A 20492-nucleotide genomic window follows, 5' to 3' on the forward strand; every position below is an offset into this window, starting at 1 on the left:
AATAAAGGCCTACAGATGACTCTATCCCCTAAAGCCTGGCGATCAGGCTGCTGTAGAGTTGACACAATGCTGTGACACACCACGAGACATAGGTTGCGTCTCAAATGGCACCCTCTTCCGTACATAGGGTATTACTTATGACCAGGGACCCTAGGACTCTGGTCAAAAGTAGTGCACTATGTAGGGAAGAGGGTGCCATTTGAGATGCACCCAGTGAGGGAATAGCAGACTAAGTCAGGTAGTAAGCTAGGTAGTGGAAGAAAACACACCTACTACGTCAAACAACCAACAAAACGTTTCCTTGAAAGAGAATAAACAAGTACATGATGATCAGTTTGTTCCAGAATAACAGTGAAAGAGTTAAGATAAAGCCAAGCTCCAGGACAGCTTACCTGTTCTAAACATCAGTCTGTAAGGACAGGCTAGTCGTCTATATTAGACCACAGGTAGGTTATTAGAGCTCCAGGACAGCTTACCTGTTCTAAACATCAGTCTGTAAGGACAGGCTAGCCGTCTATATAAGACCACAGGTAGGTTATTAGAGCTCCAGGACAGCTTACCTGTTCTGAACATCAGTCTGTAAGGACAGGCTAGCCGTCTATATTAGACCACAGGTAGGTTATTAGAGCTCCAGGACAGCTTACCTGTTCTGAACATCAGTCTGTAAGGACAGGCTAGCCGTCTATATTAGACCACAGGTAGGTTATTAGAGCTCCAGGACAGCTTACCTGTTCTGAACATCAGTCTGTAAGGACAGGCTAGCCGTCTATATTAGACCACAGGTAGGTTATTAGAGCTCTAGGACAGCTTACCTGTTCTGAACATCAGTCTGTAAGGACAGGCTAGCCGTCTATATTAGACCACAGGTAGGTTATTAGAGCTCCAGGACAGCTTACCTGTTCTGAACATCAGTCTGTAAGGACAGGCTAGTCGTCTATATTAGACCACAGGTAGGTTATTAGAGCTCCAGGACAGCTTACCTGTTCTGAACATCAGTCTGTAAGGACAGGCTAGCCGTCTATATAAGACCACAGGTAGGTTATTAGAGCTCCAGGACAGCTTACCTGTTCTGAACATCAGTCTGTAAGGACAGGCTAGCCGTCTATATAAGACCACAGGTAGGTTATTAGAGCTCCAGGACAGCTTACCTGTTCTGAACATCAGTCTGTAAGGACAGGCTAGCCGTCTATATTAGACCACAGGTAGGTTATTAGAGCTCCAGGACAGCTTACCTGTTCTGAACATCAGTCTGTAAGGACAGGCTAGCCGTCTATATTAGACCACAGGTAGGTTATTAGAGCTCTAGGACAGCTTACCTGTTCTGAACATCAGTCTGTAAGGACAGGCTAGCCGTCTATATTAGACCACAGGTAGGTTATTAGAGCTCCAGGACAGCTTACCTGTTCTGAACATCAGTCTGTAAGGACAGGCTAGCCGTCTATATTAGACCACAGGTAGGTTATTAGAGCTCTTGGACAGCTTACCTGTTCTGAACATCAGTCTGTAAGGACAGGCTAGCCGTCTATATTAGACCACAGGTAGGTTATTAGAGCTCCAGGACAGCTTACCTGTTCTGAACATCAGTCTGTAAGGACAGGCTAGTCGTCTATATTAGACCACAGGTAGGTTATTAGAGCTCTAGGACAGCTTACCTGTTCTGAACATCAGTCTGTAAGGACAGGCTAGCCGTCTATATTAGACCACAGGTAGATTATTAGATCTCCAGGACAGCTTACCTGTTCTGAACATCAGTCTGTAAGGACAGGCTAGCCGTCTATATTAGACCACAGGTAGGTTATTAGAGCTCTAGGACAGCTTACCTGTTCTGAACATCAGTCTGTAAGGACAGGCTAGCCGTCTATATTAGACCACAGGTAGGTTATTAGAGCTCTAGGACAGCTTACCTGTTCTGAACATCAGTCTGTAAGGACAGGCTAGTCGTCTATATTAGACCACAGGTAGGTTATTAGAGCTCCAGGACAGCTTACCTGTTCTGAACATCAGTCTGTAAGGACAGGCTAGCCATCTATATTAGACCACAGGTAGGTTATAAGAGCTCCAGGACAGCTTACCTGTTCTGAACATCAGTCTGTAAGGACAGGCTAGCCGTCTATATTAGACCACAGGTAGGTTATTAGATCTCTAGGACAGCTTACCTGTTCTGAACATCAGTCTGTAAGGACAGGCTAGCCGTCTATATTAGACCACAGGTAGGTTATTAGAGCTCTAGGACAGCTTACCTGTTCTAAACATCAGTCTGTAAGGACAGGCTAGCCGTCTATATTAGACCACAGGTAGGTTATTAGAGCCTCAGTCTTAACCTCTCTGGTTTAAGTTATCTGCACCAAGTGTGTGTGTGTGTGTTTGTGTTTGTGTCTGCGTACGCGCTTATTTGTGTGTTACTGAATAGTGCTTGAGGGGAATAGTTCAGGATGGGTCACTGGACACTACAGCTCACTGAATGTTTATGGAATGAATCTCCCTTTAATGGTCTGTAGAAGTGAATGTCCTCTTTACAAGAAACTGAAACAGGTGCTGCATGTTTGATACAACTGTTGAAGTCTCCCTGGTGACAGGAGTGAAGTGTGTCCCAAATTGCACCCTTTTCCCTATGCAATGCACTACATTTCACCAATTATAAAGGAAATAGGGTGCCATCGGGCCCTGGTCAAAAGTAGTGCACTATATAGAGAATAGGGTGCCATTTGGGACGTAGCCAGAGACAGGTGCCTGTGGTGCCCGAGAACTCATCCTGCAGTGGCAAAGTGGCCGCCTTGTATTTCTGTCAACTAGTGCGCAATTGCCGTGGAGGGTCACTCAGATTTCTGTGCCCGTGCGTCAAAACGTTTAGTCTGACCTCAGTCAACGGATTCAGTGGAAACGATACACACTCTTTTACCACAGAATCACACAGGCTAAATTTCAAGTTCATATCGGATCATGTCAGTGCAGACTAGTAGGCCTTTCCTAACCAAGAGTGGTGATCTCAACCATTAGCATCAAATAGCTGTGGCAAATCAACACCTCACTTAAAGTGGCACGCCAGTCTCATTTTCACCTCAATTAACACCTGACTTAACAAAGGCACATCTCAATAGGTGGTCCAGGTATGTCATGACATAGCACCAGTGGGGGGTGGGCGTTTCCTCTGATGTTCCTCAAGCAAGGGGGAGGCCGATGACATCTGACTTCCCAACACACTGAATGCCCTACTCCTTGAAGTTTGTAATATTTTTCTACCCTTTAAAGTGTGTAATTTACTAGATTTAGAGAAAGGGGATACCTAGTTGTACAACTGAATGCATTCAACTGAAATGTGTCTTCCGTATTTAACCCCTCTTCATCAGAGAGGTGCGGTGGTCTGCTTTAATCGACATCATCAGCACCCAGGGGGCAGTTGTTGGGGGTGAACTGGCCAGAAGTCAAGGCCAGAACAGCAGATTTCCCACCTTGCCAGCCGTCATTGTAAATAAGAATTTGTTCTTAACTGACTTGCCTAGTTAGATAAAGGTTAAATAAAATACAAAATAAAACACACACGCACAGAGCTGTGACCTTCTGATAGATCCCACAGGAATCTGTCCTGCTGCTTCTGATGGAGATTCCAGGCAAGATTAAGTACAACCACTAGCATACTGTGTCAGGTTATACTGTCTTTCATCTGTCAACACACAGACAAACACACACACACGCACACGCACACCGCACGTGCACGCGCGCACACACACACATACACACACTTATGTTCAAATTCAGTGATTTATATAGTGCAGCAATGCAGACAGTTAACACGCCATCTCAGGTTCCACATGCATCCAGAATACCATACAGTTAATATGGCGATCTATAAATTGCTTGAACTAACTGTAGGCTACACAGCCCCAGCCAGACCTGCCCCTTTAGGGGCTCAGTGGCGCCTGCTGCTGGTGCCTCCTGTCTTGACTTATAAAGTGAATTACTGTGGCCTAGGGTTGTTCAGCGGTCTAAGCTGCTGTCTCTGAAACACACACTGCTGCAGCGTGGGTTTGATTCTGGCCTCCTACTATTTCTCTATCTATCCTATCCAATAAACAAAAAGTACAAGGAGTGGGACTGCTCTATGCCTTTAAAAAAAAAAAGAATTTGTCTCTCAGAACTTGGCAACAAGGTTATAAGACTCTCTCCAATGAGTGTTCTCTAATGACCTGTATCATTTAAAGTACTGTAGAGAAATGAAACCCATCTGACGTTGTAGCCCTTGAAGAATAAACTTCTAAAGAATTTAGAAGACATAAAAATACAAGATATCGCATTCAGTAGAAACATAGGACTTATCATTCAGTAGAAACATAAGACTTGTCATTCAGTAGAAATATAAGACTTATCATTCAGTAGAAACACAAGACTTGTCATTTAGTAAATACACAAGACTTGTCATTCAGTAGAAATATAAGACTTGTCATGAATATCATACTGTAGATGTATCATTGAGGACAAATCCAAGCAGTGTAGCATATTTTAAGCATGACACCTTACAGGACTACTATACACAGAGCCTCATGACCAGTAATACTACAGGATGCCACTATAACGGGCACTAATTAACATTGGGCTATCTTTAGTCTGACCACAAAGGCAAACATTTATCCCAGTGCCAAACGCAGGGGCCTGGAGAACAGCACTGCTAAACACTGTTGGGTTGGAACAGACAACAGATCTGTCTGTCAGAGACAGAGTTGATAAAGGCTAGTGTTACGAAAACAGTGAGAGATAGAGAGAGAGAGTGATAGAGGACATGAAGAGGGAGGGGAGCGCAGAGAGAAAGAAAGAGACAGAGAAAGAGGTGTGAGAGAGAGAGAGAGTAGAGATAATTAGAAAGAGAGACAGGTGTGTGCATGTGTGAAAATGAGAGCTACAGAGAAGGAGGAGATATAGAGGTGAAGGGAGAATATATAGATTAACAGACATGAGGGGTTAGAGCAGTGAGTGCCAGTGACCCTTGGGGGTTAGAGGTTGTCCAGCTGGACCATAAAAGTACTAAATATACTGAGGCTAGCTGGAGGGGGCCTACCCACTCATAGCTTTATGGGCAACCATTAACCTTATGGGTATCCTTATGGCCAACTACCCAGGACCCCTTACACATAAACCACAACCTATAGAGAAGCAATAACTAGGTAAAATCAATGGGAAAGCCAAGCCAGAATAAAAAGCCACCACAGTTCAAAAGTTTGGGGTCACTTAGACGTTTTCTAGTTTTTGAAAGAAAAGCTATTTTTTTGTCCATTAAAATAACATCAAATTAATCAGAAATACAGTGTAGACATCATTAATGCTGTAAATGACTATTGTAGCTGGAAACGGCACATTTTTTATGGAATATCTACATAGGCGTACAGAGGCCCATTATCAGCAACCATCACTCCTGTGTTCCAATGGCACATTGTGTTAGCTAATCCAAGTTTATAATTTTAAAAGGCTAATTGATCATTAGAAAACCCTTTTGCAATTATGTCACAGCTGAAAACAGTTGTTTAAAGAAGCAATAAAACTGGCCTTCATTAGACTAGTTGAGTATCTGGAGAAACAGCATTTGTGGGTTTGATTACAGGCTCAAAATGGGCAGAAACAAAGCACTTTCTTCTGAAACTCGTCAGTCTATTCTTGTTCTGAGAAATGAAGGCTATTCCATGCAAGAAATTGCCAAGGAATTGAAGATCCGGTATAACGCTGTGTACTACTCCTTTCACAGAACAGCGCAAAATGGCTCTAACCAGAATAGAAAGAGGAGTGGGAGGCCCCGGTGCACAACTGAGCAAGAGGACATGTACATTAGAGTGTCTAGTTTGAGAAACAGACGCCTCACAAGTCCTCAACTGGCAGCTTCAATAAATAGTACACCAGTCTCAATGTCAACAGTGAAGAGGTGACTCCAGGATGCTGGCATTCTAGGCAGACAAATGATGAGTGACATTGTCAAATCAAATGTATATAGCCCTTCTTACATCAGCTGATATCTCAAAGTGCTGTACAGAAACTCAGCCTAAAACCCCAAACAGCAAGCAATGCAGGTGTAGAAGCACAATGGCTAGGAAAAACTCCCTAGAAAGGCAAAAATCTAGAAAGAAACCTAGAGAGGAACCAGGCTATGAGGGGTGGTCAGTCCTCTTCTGGCTGTGCTGGGTGGAGATTATAACAGAACATGGCCAAGATGTTCAAATGTTCATAAATGACCAGTGGGGTCAAATAATAATAATCACAGTAGTTGTCGAGGGTGAAACAGGTCAGCACCTCAGGAGTAGATGTCTGTTGGCTTTTCATAGCCGATCATTGAGAGGATCTCTACCGCTCCTGCTGTCTCTAGAGAGTTGAAAACAGCAGGTCTGAGGCAGATAGCACGTCTGCTGAACAGGTCAGGGTTCCATAGCCGCAGGCAGAACAGTTGAAACTGGAGCAGCAGCACGGCCAGGTGGACTGGGGACAGCAAGGAGTCATCATGCCAGGTAGTCCTGAGGCATGGTCCTAGGGCTCAGGTCCTCCAAGAGAGAGAAAGAGAGAGAGAATTAGAGAGAGCATACTTAAATTCACACAGGACACCAGATAAGACAGAAGAAATACTCCAGATAACAGACTGACCCTAGCCCCTAGACACAAACTACTGCAGCATAAATACTGGAGGATGAGACAGGAGGGGTCAGGAGACACTGTGGCCCCATCTGATGATACCCCTGGAGAGGGCCAAAAAGGCAGGATATAACCCCACCCACTTTGCCAAAGAACAGCCCCCACACCACTAGAGGGATATCTTCAACCACCAACTTACCATCCTGAGACAAGGCCGAGTATAGCCCACAAAGATCTCCCCCACGGCACAATCCAAGGGGGGCGCCAACCCAGACAGGAAGACCACGTCAGTGACTCAACCCACTCAAGTGACACACCCCTCCTAGGGATGGCATGGAAGAGCACCAGTAAGCCAGTGACTCAGCCCCTGTAATAGGGTTAGAGGCAGAGAATCCCAGTGGAGAGAGGGGAACCGGCCAGGCAGAGACAGCAAGGGCGATTCGTTGCTTCAGTGCCTTTCCGTTCACCTTCACACTCCTGGGCCAGACTACACTCAATCATAGGACCTACTGAAGAGATGAGTCTTCAGTAAAGACTTAAAGGTTGAGACCGAGTCTGCGTCTCTCACATGGGTAGGCAGACCATTCCATAAAAATGGAGCTATATAGGAGAAAGCCCTGCCTCCAGCTGTTTGCTTAGAAATTCTAGGGACAATTAGGAGGCCTGCATCTTGTGACTAGCGTACGTGTAGGTATGTACGGCAGGACCAAATCAGAAAGATAGGTAGGAGCAAGCCCATGTAATGCTTTGTAGGTTAGCGGTAAAACCTTGAAATCAGCCCTTGCCTCAACAGGAAGCCAGTGTAGGGAGGCTAGCACTGGAGTAATATGATCAATTTTTTTGGTTCTAGTCAGGATTCTAGCAGCCGTATTTAGCACTAACTGAAGCTTATTTAGTGCTTTATCCGGGTAGCCAAAAAGTAGAGCATTGCAGTAGTCTAACCTAGAAGTGACAAAAGCATGGATTAATTATTCTGCCTCATTTTGACAGAAAATTTGATTTTTGCAATGTTACGTAGATGGAAAAAAGCTGTCCTTGAAACAGTCTTGATATGTTTGTCAAAAGAGAGATCAGGGTCCAGAGTAACGCCGAGGTCCTTCACAGTTTTATTTGAGATGACTGTACAACCATCAAGATTAATTGTCAGATTCAACAGAAGATCTCTTTGTTTCTTGGGACCTAGAACAAGCATCTCTGTTTTGTCCAAGTTTAAAAGTTTGCAATTTTGGGGGCAATTTTGGGGCTTCACCATGTTTCATCGAAATGTACAGCTGTGTGTCGTCCGCATAGCAGTGAAAGTTAACATTATGTTTCCAAGAGGTAAAATATATGGTGAAATCAACAGTGGTCCTAAAACGTAACCTTGAGGAACACCTAAATTTACAGTTGATTTGTCAGAAGACAAACCATCCACAGAGACAAACTGATATCTTTCCGACAGATAAGATCTAAACCAGGCCAGAACTTGTCCGTGTAGACCAACTTGGGTTTCCAATCTCTCCAAAAAATGTGGTGATCGATGGTATCAAAAGCAGCACTAAGGTCTAGGAGCACGAGGACAGATGCAGAGCCTCGGTCTGACACGGTCTGAAGGGCCAATTTTAGTTAGCTAGCTAGTCACCAGAGAACAACACGAGATGCAACTTTTTTTTTTCTTCTGTCATTTGACGTTTTGCCCTCGATGTAATGGAATTGGTGAAAATCCAAACTGACTTCACTTAACACTTTTTTTGGGTGTACCACGACCATTCACAGTTGAGCTCACTCAGTTTAGCTCAACGCTGATTGTCTATTATTTTATATATTTTTTCGCTGGCTTCCCTTGCGTTCAATGCTATGGGTGGCAACAATGTCATACTCTTTTTGACCAGACAGCATCAGATAGCCCTAGATGGGCTACACATACAGAGATGCGCTGTTTCGCTCGCTCGGATGCTTTCTCAGAAGAGATACATTCAGCCTCTTGCGATCTGAAGGAAAATTATGAAACACAGAGCGACGAAAGATACATTATTTGAATACACGCTACAGGATCTATATTCTTATATACATTTCTAAATGTTGATCCTCCCCTGTGGTCATGCCTTTAAACCCCCATCATCTCTCTCCCTTATTTCAACCAATCTCCAGTTGTCAGCCCTCTCTTAAGCTCATCTCCCTTACACCTCTCTTGCTGTCCCCCTCCCCCCTCCCCTCTCCCTACTCCCCACCCTCTCCCCCATTCGGAGACTCATGGCGCTTCAGCATTCCAGGCATTCCATTTTAACAAGCCACATTCCCTGGAAGACTTCCTCACTCCCATCTGTCCCTGTTGTCCCAGGAGTGAATGGAGGAGCAGAGAGATAGAGCCTCTTCTTATCTAGTTCATACCCCTCCTGCCTCTCCAGTCCCATCAATCCCTTTGACCCCTTCCCTTCTTTATATCTCCCCTGCCCCTCATGCCCCCTCCCTCCCTTTCCCCACCTCCTGATTCTGTACCCCCTCTACCCCCAATATCCCCCTCCCAGGACCTGCCCTTCATGCCCCCTCCTTTCTTTGTACCCCTCCTCCTACTTTCCCCTCCCTTCCTTCTCTATACCAACACCTGCCCCTCTCCTCCTCCTTCTCCCTCCTAACCCCTCCTCCCATTATATTCCCCCTCCTCCTCTTCCTACCTCCTAGCCCCTCATCCAATTATACCCCTCCTCCTTATCCTCCTCCTCCTCACCCCTGTCATACTATAGACTGATGTCCTTCAGGGCCCCACTACAGAGCAGAGTGACTCTTACACCAGCCCTGTACACTGAGCTATCTCACTGTATACACAGAGAAGAGAGAAGTGGACATCTATAACCTGGTCTGTCCCCCCAGAGCTCACCTGAACACAGAGGTCTACACTATAGTATGACTCTTACCTAGACATCACCACGACTACCACTCACGAAAGGAGAGAGGGACAGGTAAACAGACGGCTGGAGGAAAAAAGGGACTGCATCGATGAGAGATATGGGTGGGAAGGAGAAGAAGACTGTAGGCATTACCAATGTGCCAAAATACCAGGGGTGAGTGTCACTATATCCAGTTTGCTTTAACAAATGGACTCAAATGAGACATGGAGATTTCATTGTCTTGAAATGTACAGCTGTGAAAAAAGTGGAAAAACAAGACTTTTGATAATGCAAAAACAATAATGAAAACAACCAGACCTTTTGATACATTTGCATTCTGGTATGGAATTAGATCAGAGCAAATTACAGTAGTTTTAACCTCTTGTTAGCCTTTGCTGTATGTCTCTCTCTGTTATTCTACAGAGGTTCCGTGCAATCTCATGCGTGCACAATAACCATGCTGTGAATGTTAGCACCTCTTTCCCTTTGGTGTTGTTTGCATCCCATGCAAGGTGATAGCTACTAAGAAACACTGCACAAGAACACTCACAGTTTAGCTATCATACATTTAATGGTGCCCCATGAAACATTTTACAGATATTTTTTTAAATGTATTTTTTATTTTTTAAACTATTGGCATACAGAATAGGCCTTAGTGAAGGTTAACCTTGCTATGACCCCAAAAACATGGTTTGCATGCATGTGAAGTCATTATATTGTTAACATTTCAACTCGAAAATGAGAACCACCAGAAAATCATGAAGGCTCTTCTTTTTGTTATACTGTGTACACTGAAGGTAGCCAGCAAGCCACTCTGACAGGAAACAAACTTCAGAACTTCCTAGGGTAGTTCTTTATTCTCTATCACAAGAAATGTATTATTTCACCTATCCCTTGTTGTCTATATCAAAGACTATATTGGGTATTAGCATATACACATGTTAGGAAATTCACATTTATGATGATATGAAAATCAAAACAAATTCAATGAATATTTGATGCAAATCAGAATGATTTATCTGACAGTATTGAATCGTTATTGAATGGAACCTTTCATATTCAATAATACCAGATGCTGTATAGGCTACTTCTCAACCTCACTTTATCAATGTAATTACTGGTGCTGCAAATAATGAATGAGCAAATGAGTGGAATAACAACACTTACAACGCAGACTGTACAACGTCAACAACACTTACAACGCAGACTGTACAACGTCAACAACACTTACAACGCAGACTGTGCAACGTCAACAACACTTACAACGCAGACTGTACAACATCAACAACACTTACAACGCAGACTGTACAACATCAACAACACTTACAACGCAGACTGTACAACATCAACAACACTTACAATGCAGACTGTACAACATCAACAACACTTACAACGCAGACTGTACAACATCAACAACACTTACAACGCAGACTGTACAACATCAACAACACTTACAACGCAGACTGTACAACGTCAACAACACTTACAACGCAGACTGTACAACATCAACAACACTTACAACGCAGACTGTACAACGTCAACAACACTTACAACGCAGACTGTACAACGTCAACAACACTTACAACGCAGACTGTACAACGTCAACAACACTTACAGTGCAGACTGTACAACATCAACAACACTTACAACGCAGACTGTACAACGTCAACAACACTTACAACGCAGACTGTACAACGTCAACAACACTTACAATGCAGACTGTACAACGTCAACAACACTTACAATGCAGACTGTGCAACGTCAACAACACTTACAATGCAGACTGTACAACGTCAACAACACTTACAACGCAGACTGTACAACGTCAACAACACTTACAATGCAGACTGTACAACGTCAACAACACTTACAACGCAGACTGTACAACGTCAACAACACTTACAATGCAGACTGTACAACGTCAACAACACTTACAATGCAGACTGTAAAACGTCAACAACACTTACAATGCAGACTGTACAACGTCAACAACACTTACAACGCAGACTGTACAACGTCAACAACACTTACAACGCAGACTGTACAACGTCAACAACACTTACAATGCAGACTGTACAACGTCAACAACACTTACAACGCAGACTGTACAACGTCAACAACACTTACAATGCAGACTGTACAACGTCAACAACACTTACAATGCAGACTGTAAAACGTCAACAACACTTACAATGCAGACTGTACAACGTCAACAACACTTACAACGCAGACTGTACAACGTCAACAACACTTACAACGCAGACTGTACAACGTCAACAACACTTACAACGCAGACTGTACAACGTCAACAACACTTACAACGCAGACTGTACAACGTCAAAAACACTTACAATGCAGACTGTACAACGTCAACAACAGCAACACTTACAGCTGCTACAGTTCACACAGAGAGATACATGTGCAGAGGTTCACAGCAGGGAGATGTGAGATGTGACTTTCCACCGTGATTATTTTTGGTAATGCTGAAATGGGTCCATCTCGTGCGTACTAAAAGAAGGACTTTGTCTGCTTTGTTTTCTGCTGTTGAACGGAAAAGTACATTGGGTGGGACTAGGAGAGGGGTACAGTTACACTCTTCTGCAAGGTTGCTTGGCTGTCGCCGGTGTGAAGGATGGGGAAAGAGTTTGTTTGTGTGTGTGTGTGTGTGTGTGAGAGAGAGAGACAGGCTGCTAAGAAGGATAGATTCATGGCCTACATAAAATACTCATAAAAAAGAATTACACACAGTCACAGCCACACACACACACACAGCCACACACAGCCACACACACACACACACAGCCACACACAGCCACACACAGCCACACACACACTGTAAGCCTACAGAGCTGGGGTTGGGTTCTGGAGGATTTGGTTGTTGTAATCGTATACACCCCCACTCCAGCCCTTCAGTAAGAGTAATGGCGATGATACTGTGATACTTTGACCATGGCGAACTCGGCTTTAGACACGATCAAAGCAGCGACGTGTGTGTGTGTGTGTGTGTGTGTGTGTGTGTGTGGTGCGGAGGGAGGAGGAATGTTGTTGGCTTGGATGGAGAAAATAATCCTGCTGATGGCTCATATATTATATTCTCTTTAATTACAATTAACTTAACATTAATTTGTTGGGTGGACTCTGTCATAGTGTCAGTTAGAGAGAGAGTGTCACACAATCACACATCTGCTCTTAGAAGACCTATAGTAATTAAAGAGAGGGAACAAACACCATCTACTTGACCTCATTGGGGATCTTTCTGGCAAAGTTGTTGGTGTTTGGAGAGTGTGGTCAATTAGTCCCGGGGTAGTTGGAGATCTACGTGTTGATCTCTGGGTAAAAGCCTTGGAGCTTTTAGTCAGATCTCCACATCTCTCTGGGCCAAAACTGGCTTCAAATACTATGATTTGAAATCAATTGCAATACTTTATATGTGTCACGCCCTGACCATAGAGAGCCTTTTATTCTCTATGTTGGTTAGGTCGGGTGTGACTAGGGTGGTAATTTAGGTTGTTTTATTTCTATGTTGGCCTGGTATGGTTCCTAATCAGAGGCAGCCGTTTATCGTTGTCTCTGATTGGGGATCATATTTAGGCAGCCATTTCCCCACTGTGTTTTGTGGATTCTTGTTTTGTTTCTGTGTAGTTGCCTGTGAGCACTCCAGAATGTCACGTTTCGTTTGTTCTTTATTGTTTTTTTTGTGGTTCACGTCTAATAAAATGTCGAACCGATTTCACGCTGCGCTTTGGTCTGAATGTTCTTCAGAAGATTGTGACAATATGTGGTTGATTGAGCTTGCCTGTTGCAATGGAATTAATATAAAAGTCCTAAAAGTGCAAACCCCATCCAGCTGGCACTCAAAACAGGCTAAGGCAAACCCCTTTAAAGTTTTTGAAAGATTTCAAATACTATTTGAACCTAGGTCTCTCTGGGCTGCCAGTCAGAAAGGAGCTTTCCTAAGGCTTGACCATGAGAGGTGGTTGCCATGCAACTTAACCTTGACTACAAAAACAACACTCAGACTGAGAATGCGTCAAGGTTTGCACCCTATTCCCTATATAGTGCACTACTTTTGACCAGGACCCATAGGGTGCACACACACACACACACACACACACAACCTAGCACAACCTCTCTCTAGCCTGAAGTTATGTGTATGTCACTGGCTATGTTTATGTTTGTCTGTATCCCACTAGTATGTATCGGTATGTCCTTTCATGGTCATGCCAACTGGACTGGGTCAGTGACGTCCAGATATGACCCGTTCTCTCACTCCTTCATTCTGAATGACCTCAGAGCCTGGTTTAGTTGAGAGATTGTTTCCATGTAGAGCAGGGGTTTCAAACTCATTGTCTAGCTTTCATTTGGGTGAATATTAATGAGCTGGACACAGTCAAGAAACTGTATGAATACAGGTCCATTATCATTTCTACACAGTTTCGATTTAGTTATTTTAAAGTACACTATATATACAAAAGTATGTGGACACCCCTTCAAATTAGTGGATTCGGCTATTTCAGACCCACCATTGCTGACAGGTGTATAATGTGAGGCTGCGTGATGAATCACGCTTCACAATCGGGCAGTCTGACAGACAAATCTGGGTTTGGCGGATGCCAGGAGAAAGCTATCTGCTCCAATGCATAGTAAAGTAATGTTTGGTGGAGTATGAATAACGGTCTGGGGCTGTTTTTCATGGTTCGGGCTAGGCCCCTTAGTTCCAGTGAAGGGAAATCTTAACTGTACAGCGTACAATGACATTCTAGACGATTCTGTGCTTCCAACTTTGTGGCAACAGTTAAGGAAATGTTTTCTCCTGGATTTATTTACACTTGCCATAACAAAGGGGTTGAATACTTATTGACTAAAGACATTTCAGCGTTTCATTAATTTAATTAATTTCAAAATGTTTCTAAAAACATAAGTACTCTTTGACATTATGGGGTATTGTGTGTAGGTCAGTAACCCAAAAATCTAATTTTAATGCATTTTAAATTCAGGCTGTAACACAACAAGATGTGGAAAAAGTCTCAAAGGGTTTGAATACCTTCTAACGGCCCTGTAGCTAGTGACGTCAGCCTCGCGTGCTTGCTGATCAACACATACGCACACACAAACAAACAAACGCACGCATGCACACACGCACGCACACACACACACACACACACACACACACACACACACACACACACACACACACACACACACACACACACACACACACACGCGCACACACACACACACCATGGGGTCCACACACCATGGGGTCCTTTGACAGAGCCACGCTACTTAATCTTTGGGAAAGGCGTACCGCTAGCGCCCGGCCTCAACAACATCCGGTGAAATTGCAGAGCGCGAAATTCAAAAATACAAAATTCGTAATATTAAATATTCATGAAAATACAAGTGTTATACATCAGATTTCAAAAAGGCTTTACGGCGAAAGCATACCATGCAATTATCTGAGGACAGCGCCCCACGTACAAAAGCATTAAAAACATTTTCCAACCAAGCAGATGCATCACGAAAGTCAGAAATAGCGATAAAATAAATCACTTACCTTTGAAGATCTTCCTCTGTTTGCAATCCAAAGGGTCCCAGCTACATCACAAATGGTCGTTTTGTTCGATAAAGTCCTTCTTTATATCCCAAAAAGTCAGTTTAGTTGGCGCACTTCATTCAATAATCTACCTGTTTCCCCTCGTTCAAAATGCATACAAATAGATCCCAAACATTACCAATAAACTTGGTCCAAACAAGTCAAACAACGTTTCTAATCAATCCTCAGGTACCCTAATATGTAAATAAACAATACAATTTAAGACGGAGAATAGTATATTCATTACCGGAGATAAATAACCAAACATTTTCCAACCAAGCAGATGCATCACGAAAGTCAGAAATAGCGATAAAATAAATAATTTACCTTTGAAGAGCTTCCTCTGTTTGCAATCCAAAGGGCCCCAGCTACATCACAAAGGGTCATTTTGTTTGATAAAGTCCTTCTTTATATCCCAAAAAAGTCAGTTTAGTTGGCGCGAATGACTCAGTAATCCACCGATTTCCCTCGTTCAAAATGCATACAAATGAATCCCGTAAGTTACCAATAAACTACTTCCAAACAAGTCAAACAACGTTCCTAATCAATCCTCAGGTACCCTAATATGTAAATAAACGATACAATTTAAGACGGAGAATAGTATATTCATTACCGGAGATAAATAACGAAGTGCGCGCCCTCACCGGAACGCACTACAAACACTACAGCCATCAAATCAAATCAAATCAAATCAAATTTATTTATATAGCCCTTCGTACATCAGCTGAAATCTCAAAGTGCTGTACAGAAACCCAGCCTAAAACCCCAAACAGCAAGCAATGCATGTGAAAGAAGCACGGTGGCTGGGAAAAACTCCCTAGGAAAAACTCCTGAGAAAGGCCAAAAACCTAGGAAGAAACCTAGAGAGGAACCAGGCTATGAGGGGTGGCCAGTCCTCTTCTGGCTGTGCCGGGTGGATATTATAACAGAACATGGTCAAGATGTTAAAATGTTCGTAAATGACCAGCATGGTCAAATAATAATAATCATAGTAATTGTCGAGGGTGCAACAAGCACGTCCGGTGAACAGGTCAGGATTCCGTAGCCGCAGGCAGAACAGTTGAAACTGGAGCAGCAGCATGGCCAGGTGGACTGGGGACAGCAAGGAGTCATCATGCCAGGTAGTCCTAGGGCTCAGGTCCTCCGAGAGAAAGAAAGAAAGAAAGAAAGAAAGAAAGAGAGAATTAGAGAGAGCATATTTACATTCACACAGGACACTGGATAAGACAAGAGAATACTCCAGATGTAACAGACTGACCCTAGCCCCCCAACACATAAACTACTGCAGCATAAATACTGGAGGCTGAGACAGGAGGGATCAGAAGACACTGTGGCCCCATCCGATGATACCCCCGGACAGGGCCAAACAGGCAGGATATAACCCCACCCACTTTGCCAAAGCACAGCCCCCACACCACTAGAGGGATATCTACAACCACCAACTTACCGTCCGAAGACAAGGCCGAGTATAGCCCACAAAGATGTCTGCCACGGCACAACCCAAGGGGGGGGCGCCAACCCAGACAGGAAGACCACGTCAGTGGCTCAACCTACTCAAGTGACGCACCCCTCCCATGGACGGCATGGAAGAACACCAGTAAGTCAGTGACTCAGCCCCTGTAAAAGGGTTAGAGGCAGAGAATCCCAGTGGGAAGAGGGGAATCGACAAGGCAGAGACAGCAAGGGCGGTTCGTTGCTCCAGCCTTTCCGTTCACCTTCACACTCCTGGGCCAGACTATACTTAATCATAGGACCTACTGAAGAGATAAGTCTTCAGTAAAGACTTAAAGGTTGAGACTGAGTCTGCGTCTCTCACATGGGTAGGCAGACCATTCCATAAAAATGGAGCTCTATAGGAGAAAGCCCTACCTCCAGCCGTTTGCTTAGAAATTCTAGGGACAATTAGGAGGCCTGCGTCTTGTGACCGTAGCGTACTTGTAGGTATGTACGGCAGGACCAAATCGGAAAGATAGGTAGGAGCAAGCCCATGTAATGCTTTGTAGGTTAGCAGTAAAACCTTGAAATCAGCCCTTGCCTTAACAGGAAGCCAGTGTAGGGAAGCTAGCACTGGAGTAATATGATCAAATTTTTTGGTTCTAGTCAGGATTCTAGCAGCCGTATTTAGCACTAACTGAAGTTTGTTTAGTGCTTTATCCGGGTAGCCGGAAAGTAGAGCATTGCAGTAGTCGAGCCTAGAAGTAACAAAAGCATGGATTAATTTTTCTGCGTCATTTTTGGACAGAAAGTTTCTGATTTTTGCAATGTTACGTAGATGGAAAAAAGCTGTCCTTGAAGCAGTCTTGATATGTTCTTCAAAAGAGAGATCAGGGTCCAGAGTAACGCCGAGGTCCTTCACAGTTTTATTTGAGACGACTGTACAACCATCCAGATTAATTGTCAGATTCAACAGAAGATCTCTTTGTTTCTTGGGACCTAGGACAAGCATCTCTGTTTTGTCCGAGTTTAAAAGTAGAAAATTTGCAGCCATCCACTTCCTTATGTCTGAAACACAGGCTTCTAGCGAGGGCAATTTTGGGGCTTCACCATGTTTCATTGAAATGTACAGCTGTGTGTCGTCCGCATAGCAGTGAAATTTAACATTATGTTTTCGAATGACATCCCCAAGAGGTAAAATATATAGTGAAAACAATAGTGGTCCTAGAACGGAACCTTGAGGAACACCGAAATTTACAATTGATTTGTCAGAGGACGAACCATTCACAGAGACAAACTGATATCTTTCCGACAGATAAGATCTAAACCAGGCCAGAACTTGTCCATGTAGACCAATTTGGGTTTCCAATCTCTCCAAAAGAATGTGGTGATCGATGGTATCAAAAGCGGCACTAAGATCTAGGAGCACGAGGACAGATGCAGAGCCTCGGTCTGACGTCATTAAAAGGTCATTTACCACCTTCACAAGTGCAGTCTCAGTGCTATGATGGGGTCTAAAACCAGACTGAAGCGTTTCGTATACATTGTTTGTCTTCAGGAAGGCAGTGAGTTGCTGCGCAACAACTTTTTCTAAAATTTTTGAGAGGAATGGAAGATTCGATATAGGCCGATAGTTTTTTATAATTTCTGGGTCAAGATTCGGCTTTTTCAAGAGAGGCTTTATTACTGCCATTTTTAGTGAGCTTGGTACACATCCGGTGGATAGAGAGCCGTTTATTATGTTCAACATAGGAGGGCCAAGCACAGGAAGCAGCTCTTTCAGTAGTTTAGTTGGAATAGGGTCCAGTATGCAGCTTGAGGGTTTGGAGGCCATGATTATTTTCATCATTGTGTCAAGAGATATAGTACTAAAACACTTTAGTATCTCCCTTGAGCCAGGGTCCTGGCAGAGTTGTGCAGACTCTGGACAATGAAGCCCTGGAGGAATACCCAGATTTAAAGATGAGTCCGTAATTTGCTTTCTAATGATCATGATCTTTTCCTCAAAAAAGTTCATAAATTTATTACTGCTGAAGTGAAAGCCATCCTCCATTTGCGAATGCTGCTTTTTAGTTAGCTTTGCGACAGTGTCAAAAAGAAATTTCGGATTGTTCTTATTTTCCTCAATTAAGTTGGAAAAATAGGATGATCGTGCAGCAGTGAGGGCTCTTCGATACTGCACGGTACTGTCTTTCCAAGCTAGTCGGAAGACTTCCAGTTTAGTGTGGCGCCATTTCCGTTCCAATTTTCTGGAAGCTTGCTTCAGAGCTCGTGTATTTTCTGTATACCAGGGAGCTAGTTTCTTATGACAGATGTTTTTAATTTTTAGGGGTGCAACTGCATCTAGGGTATTGCGCAAGGTTGAATTGAGTTCCTCGGTTAGGTGGTTAACTGATTCTTGTCCTCTGACGTCCTTGGGTAGGCAGAGGGAGTCTGGAAGGGCATCAAGGAATCTTTGGGTTGTCTGAGAATTTATAGCACGACTTTTAATCTTCCTTGGTTGGGGTCTGAGCAGATTATTTTTTGCAATTGTAAACGCAATAAAAGCCATAAGGGGAGCCACTTACAAAAACTACAAACTCTAGCTCATTTTTCAAAAAACAAGCCTGAAACTCTTTCTAAAGACTGTTGACATCTAGTGGAAGCCCTAGGAACTGCAATCTGGGAGGTATTCCTTGTATATTCCCATTGCCAGCCATTGTAATCAGTGGTGAGCATGGTGGAAAACTACAATTCTGGATGGATTGTCCTCGGGTTTTTGCCTGCCACATCAGTTCTGTTATACTCACATACATTATTTTAACAGTTTTGGAAACTTTAGAGTGTTTTCTATCTAATACTACCAATTATATGCATATCCTAGCTTCTGGGCCTGAGTAACAGGCAGTTTACTTTGTCGACCTCATTCATCCAAACTTCCGAATATTGCCTCCTATCCTGAAAAAGTTTTAACTGATTTGCCTAGTTAAATAATGTCAACCAACACAACAGAGGAATTGATTATGTTTAGCATGGGAACCAACACGACAGAGGAATTTATTATGTTTGGCATGGCAACCAACACAACAGAGGAATTGATTATGTTTGGCATGGCAACCAACACAACAGAGGAATTGATTATGTTTAGCATGGCAACCAACACAACCGAGGAATTGATTATGTTTGGCATGGCAACCAACACAACCAAGGAATTGATTATGTTTAGCATGGCAACTAACACAACAGAGGAATTGATTATGTTTGGCATGGCAACCAACACAACAGAGGAATTGATTATGTTTAGCATGGCAACCAACACAACAGAGGAATTGATTATGTTTGGCATGGCAACTAACACAACAGAGGAATTAATTATGTTTGGCATGGCAACCAACACAACAGAGGAATTGATTATGTTTGGCATGGCAACCAACACAACAAAATAATTGATTATGTTTGGCATGGCAACCAACACAGCAGAGGAATTGATTATGTTTGGCATGGCAATCAACACGACAGAGGAATTGGCTATGTTTGGCATGGCAACCAACACAACAGAGGAAATGATTATGTTTGGCATGTCAACCAACACGACAGAGGAATTGGCTATGTTTGGCATGGCAACCAACACGACAGAGGAATTGGCTATGTTTGGCATGACAACCAACACGACAGAGGAATTGATTATGTTTAGCATGGCAACCAACACAACAGAGGAATTGATTATGTTTGGCATGGCAACCAACACGACAGAGGACTTGGCTATGTTTGGCATGGCAACCAACACAACAGAGGAATTGGCTATGTTTGGCATGGCAACCAACATGACAGAGGATTTGGCTATGTTTGGCATGGCAAACAACATGACAGAGGATTGGCTATGTTTGGCATGGCAACCAACACGACAGAGGAATTGGCTATGTTTGGCATGGCAACCAACACGACAGAGGAATTGGCTATGTTTGGCATGACAACCAACACAACAGAGGAATTGGCTATGTTTGGCATGACAA

At 43.4% G+C, this 20492-nt stretch overlaps 1 protein-coding gene across 1 annotated transcript in view; it reads left to right on the forward strand.

Annotated features, from left to right (window-relative positions):
- The first annotated feature begins 9361 nt into the window (after positions 1-9361).
- Positions 9362-20492, forward strand: part of LOC115158633 (myosin light chain kinase family member 4) — an 82352-nt gene continuing 71221 nt past the window's right edge. Inside the window, exon 1 of the mRNA XM_029707816.1 lies at positions 9362-9644. Coding sequence (XP_029563676.1) covers positions 9580-9644 — 65 coding nt within the window. The 5' untranslated portion in view covers positions 9362-9579. The remainder of the gene's footprint in view (positions 9645-20492) is intronic.

Source organism: Salmo trutta, chromosome 22 (genome assembly GCF_901001165.1).
Source record: "Salmo trutta chromosome 22, fSalTru1.1, whole genome shotgun sequence".
In the NCBI taxonomy this organism is placed as follows: domain Eukaryota; kingdom Metazoa; phylum Chordata; class Actinopteri; order Salmoniformes; family Salmonidae; genus Salmo; species Salmo trutta.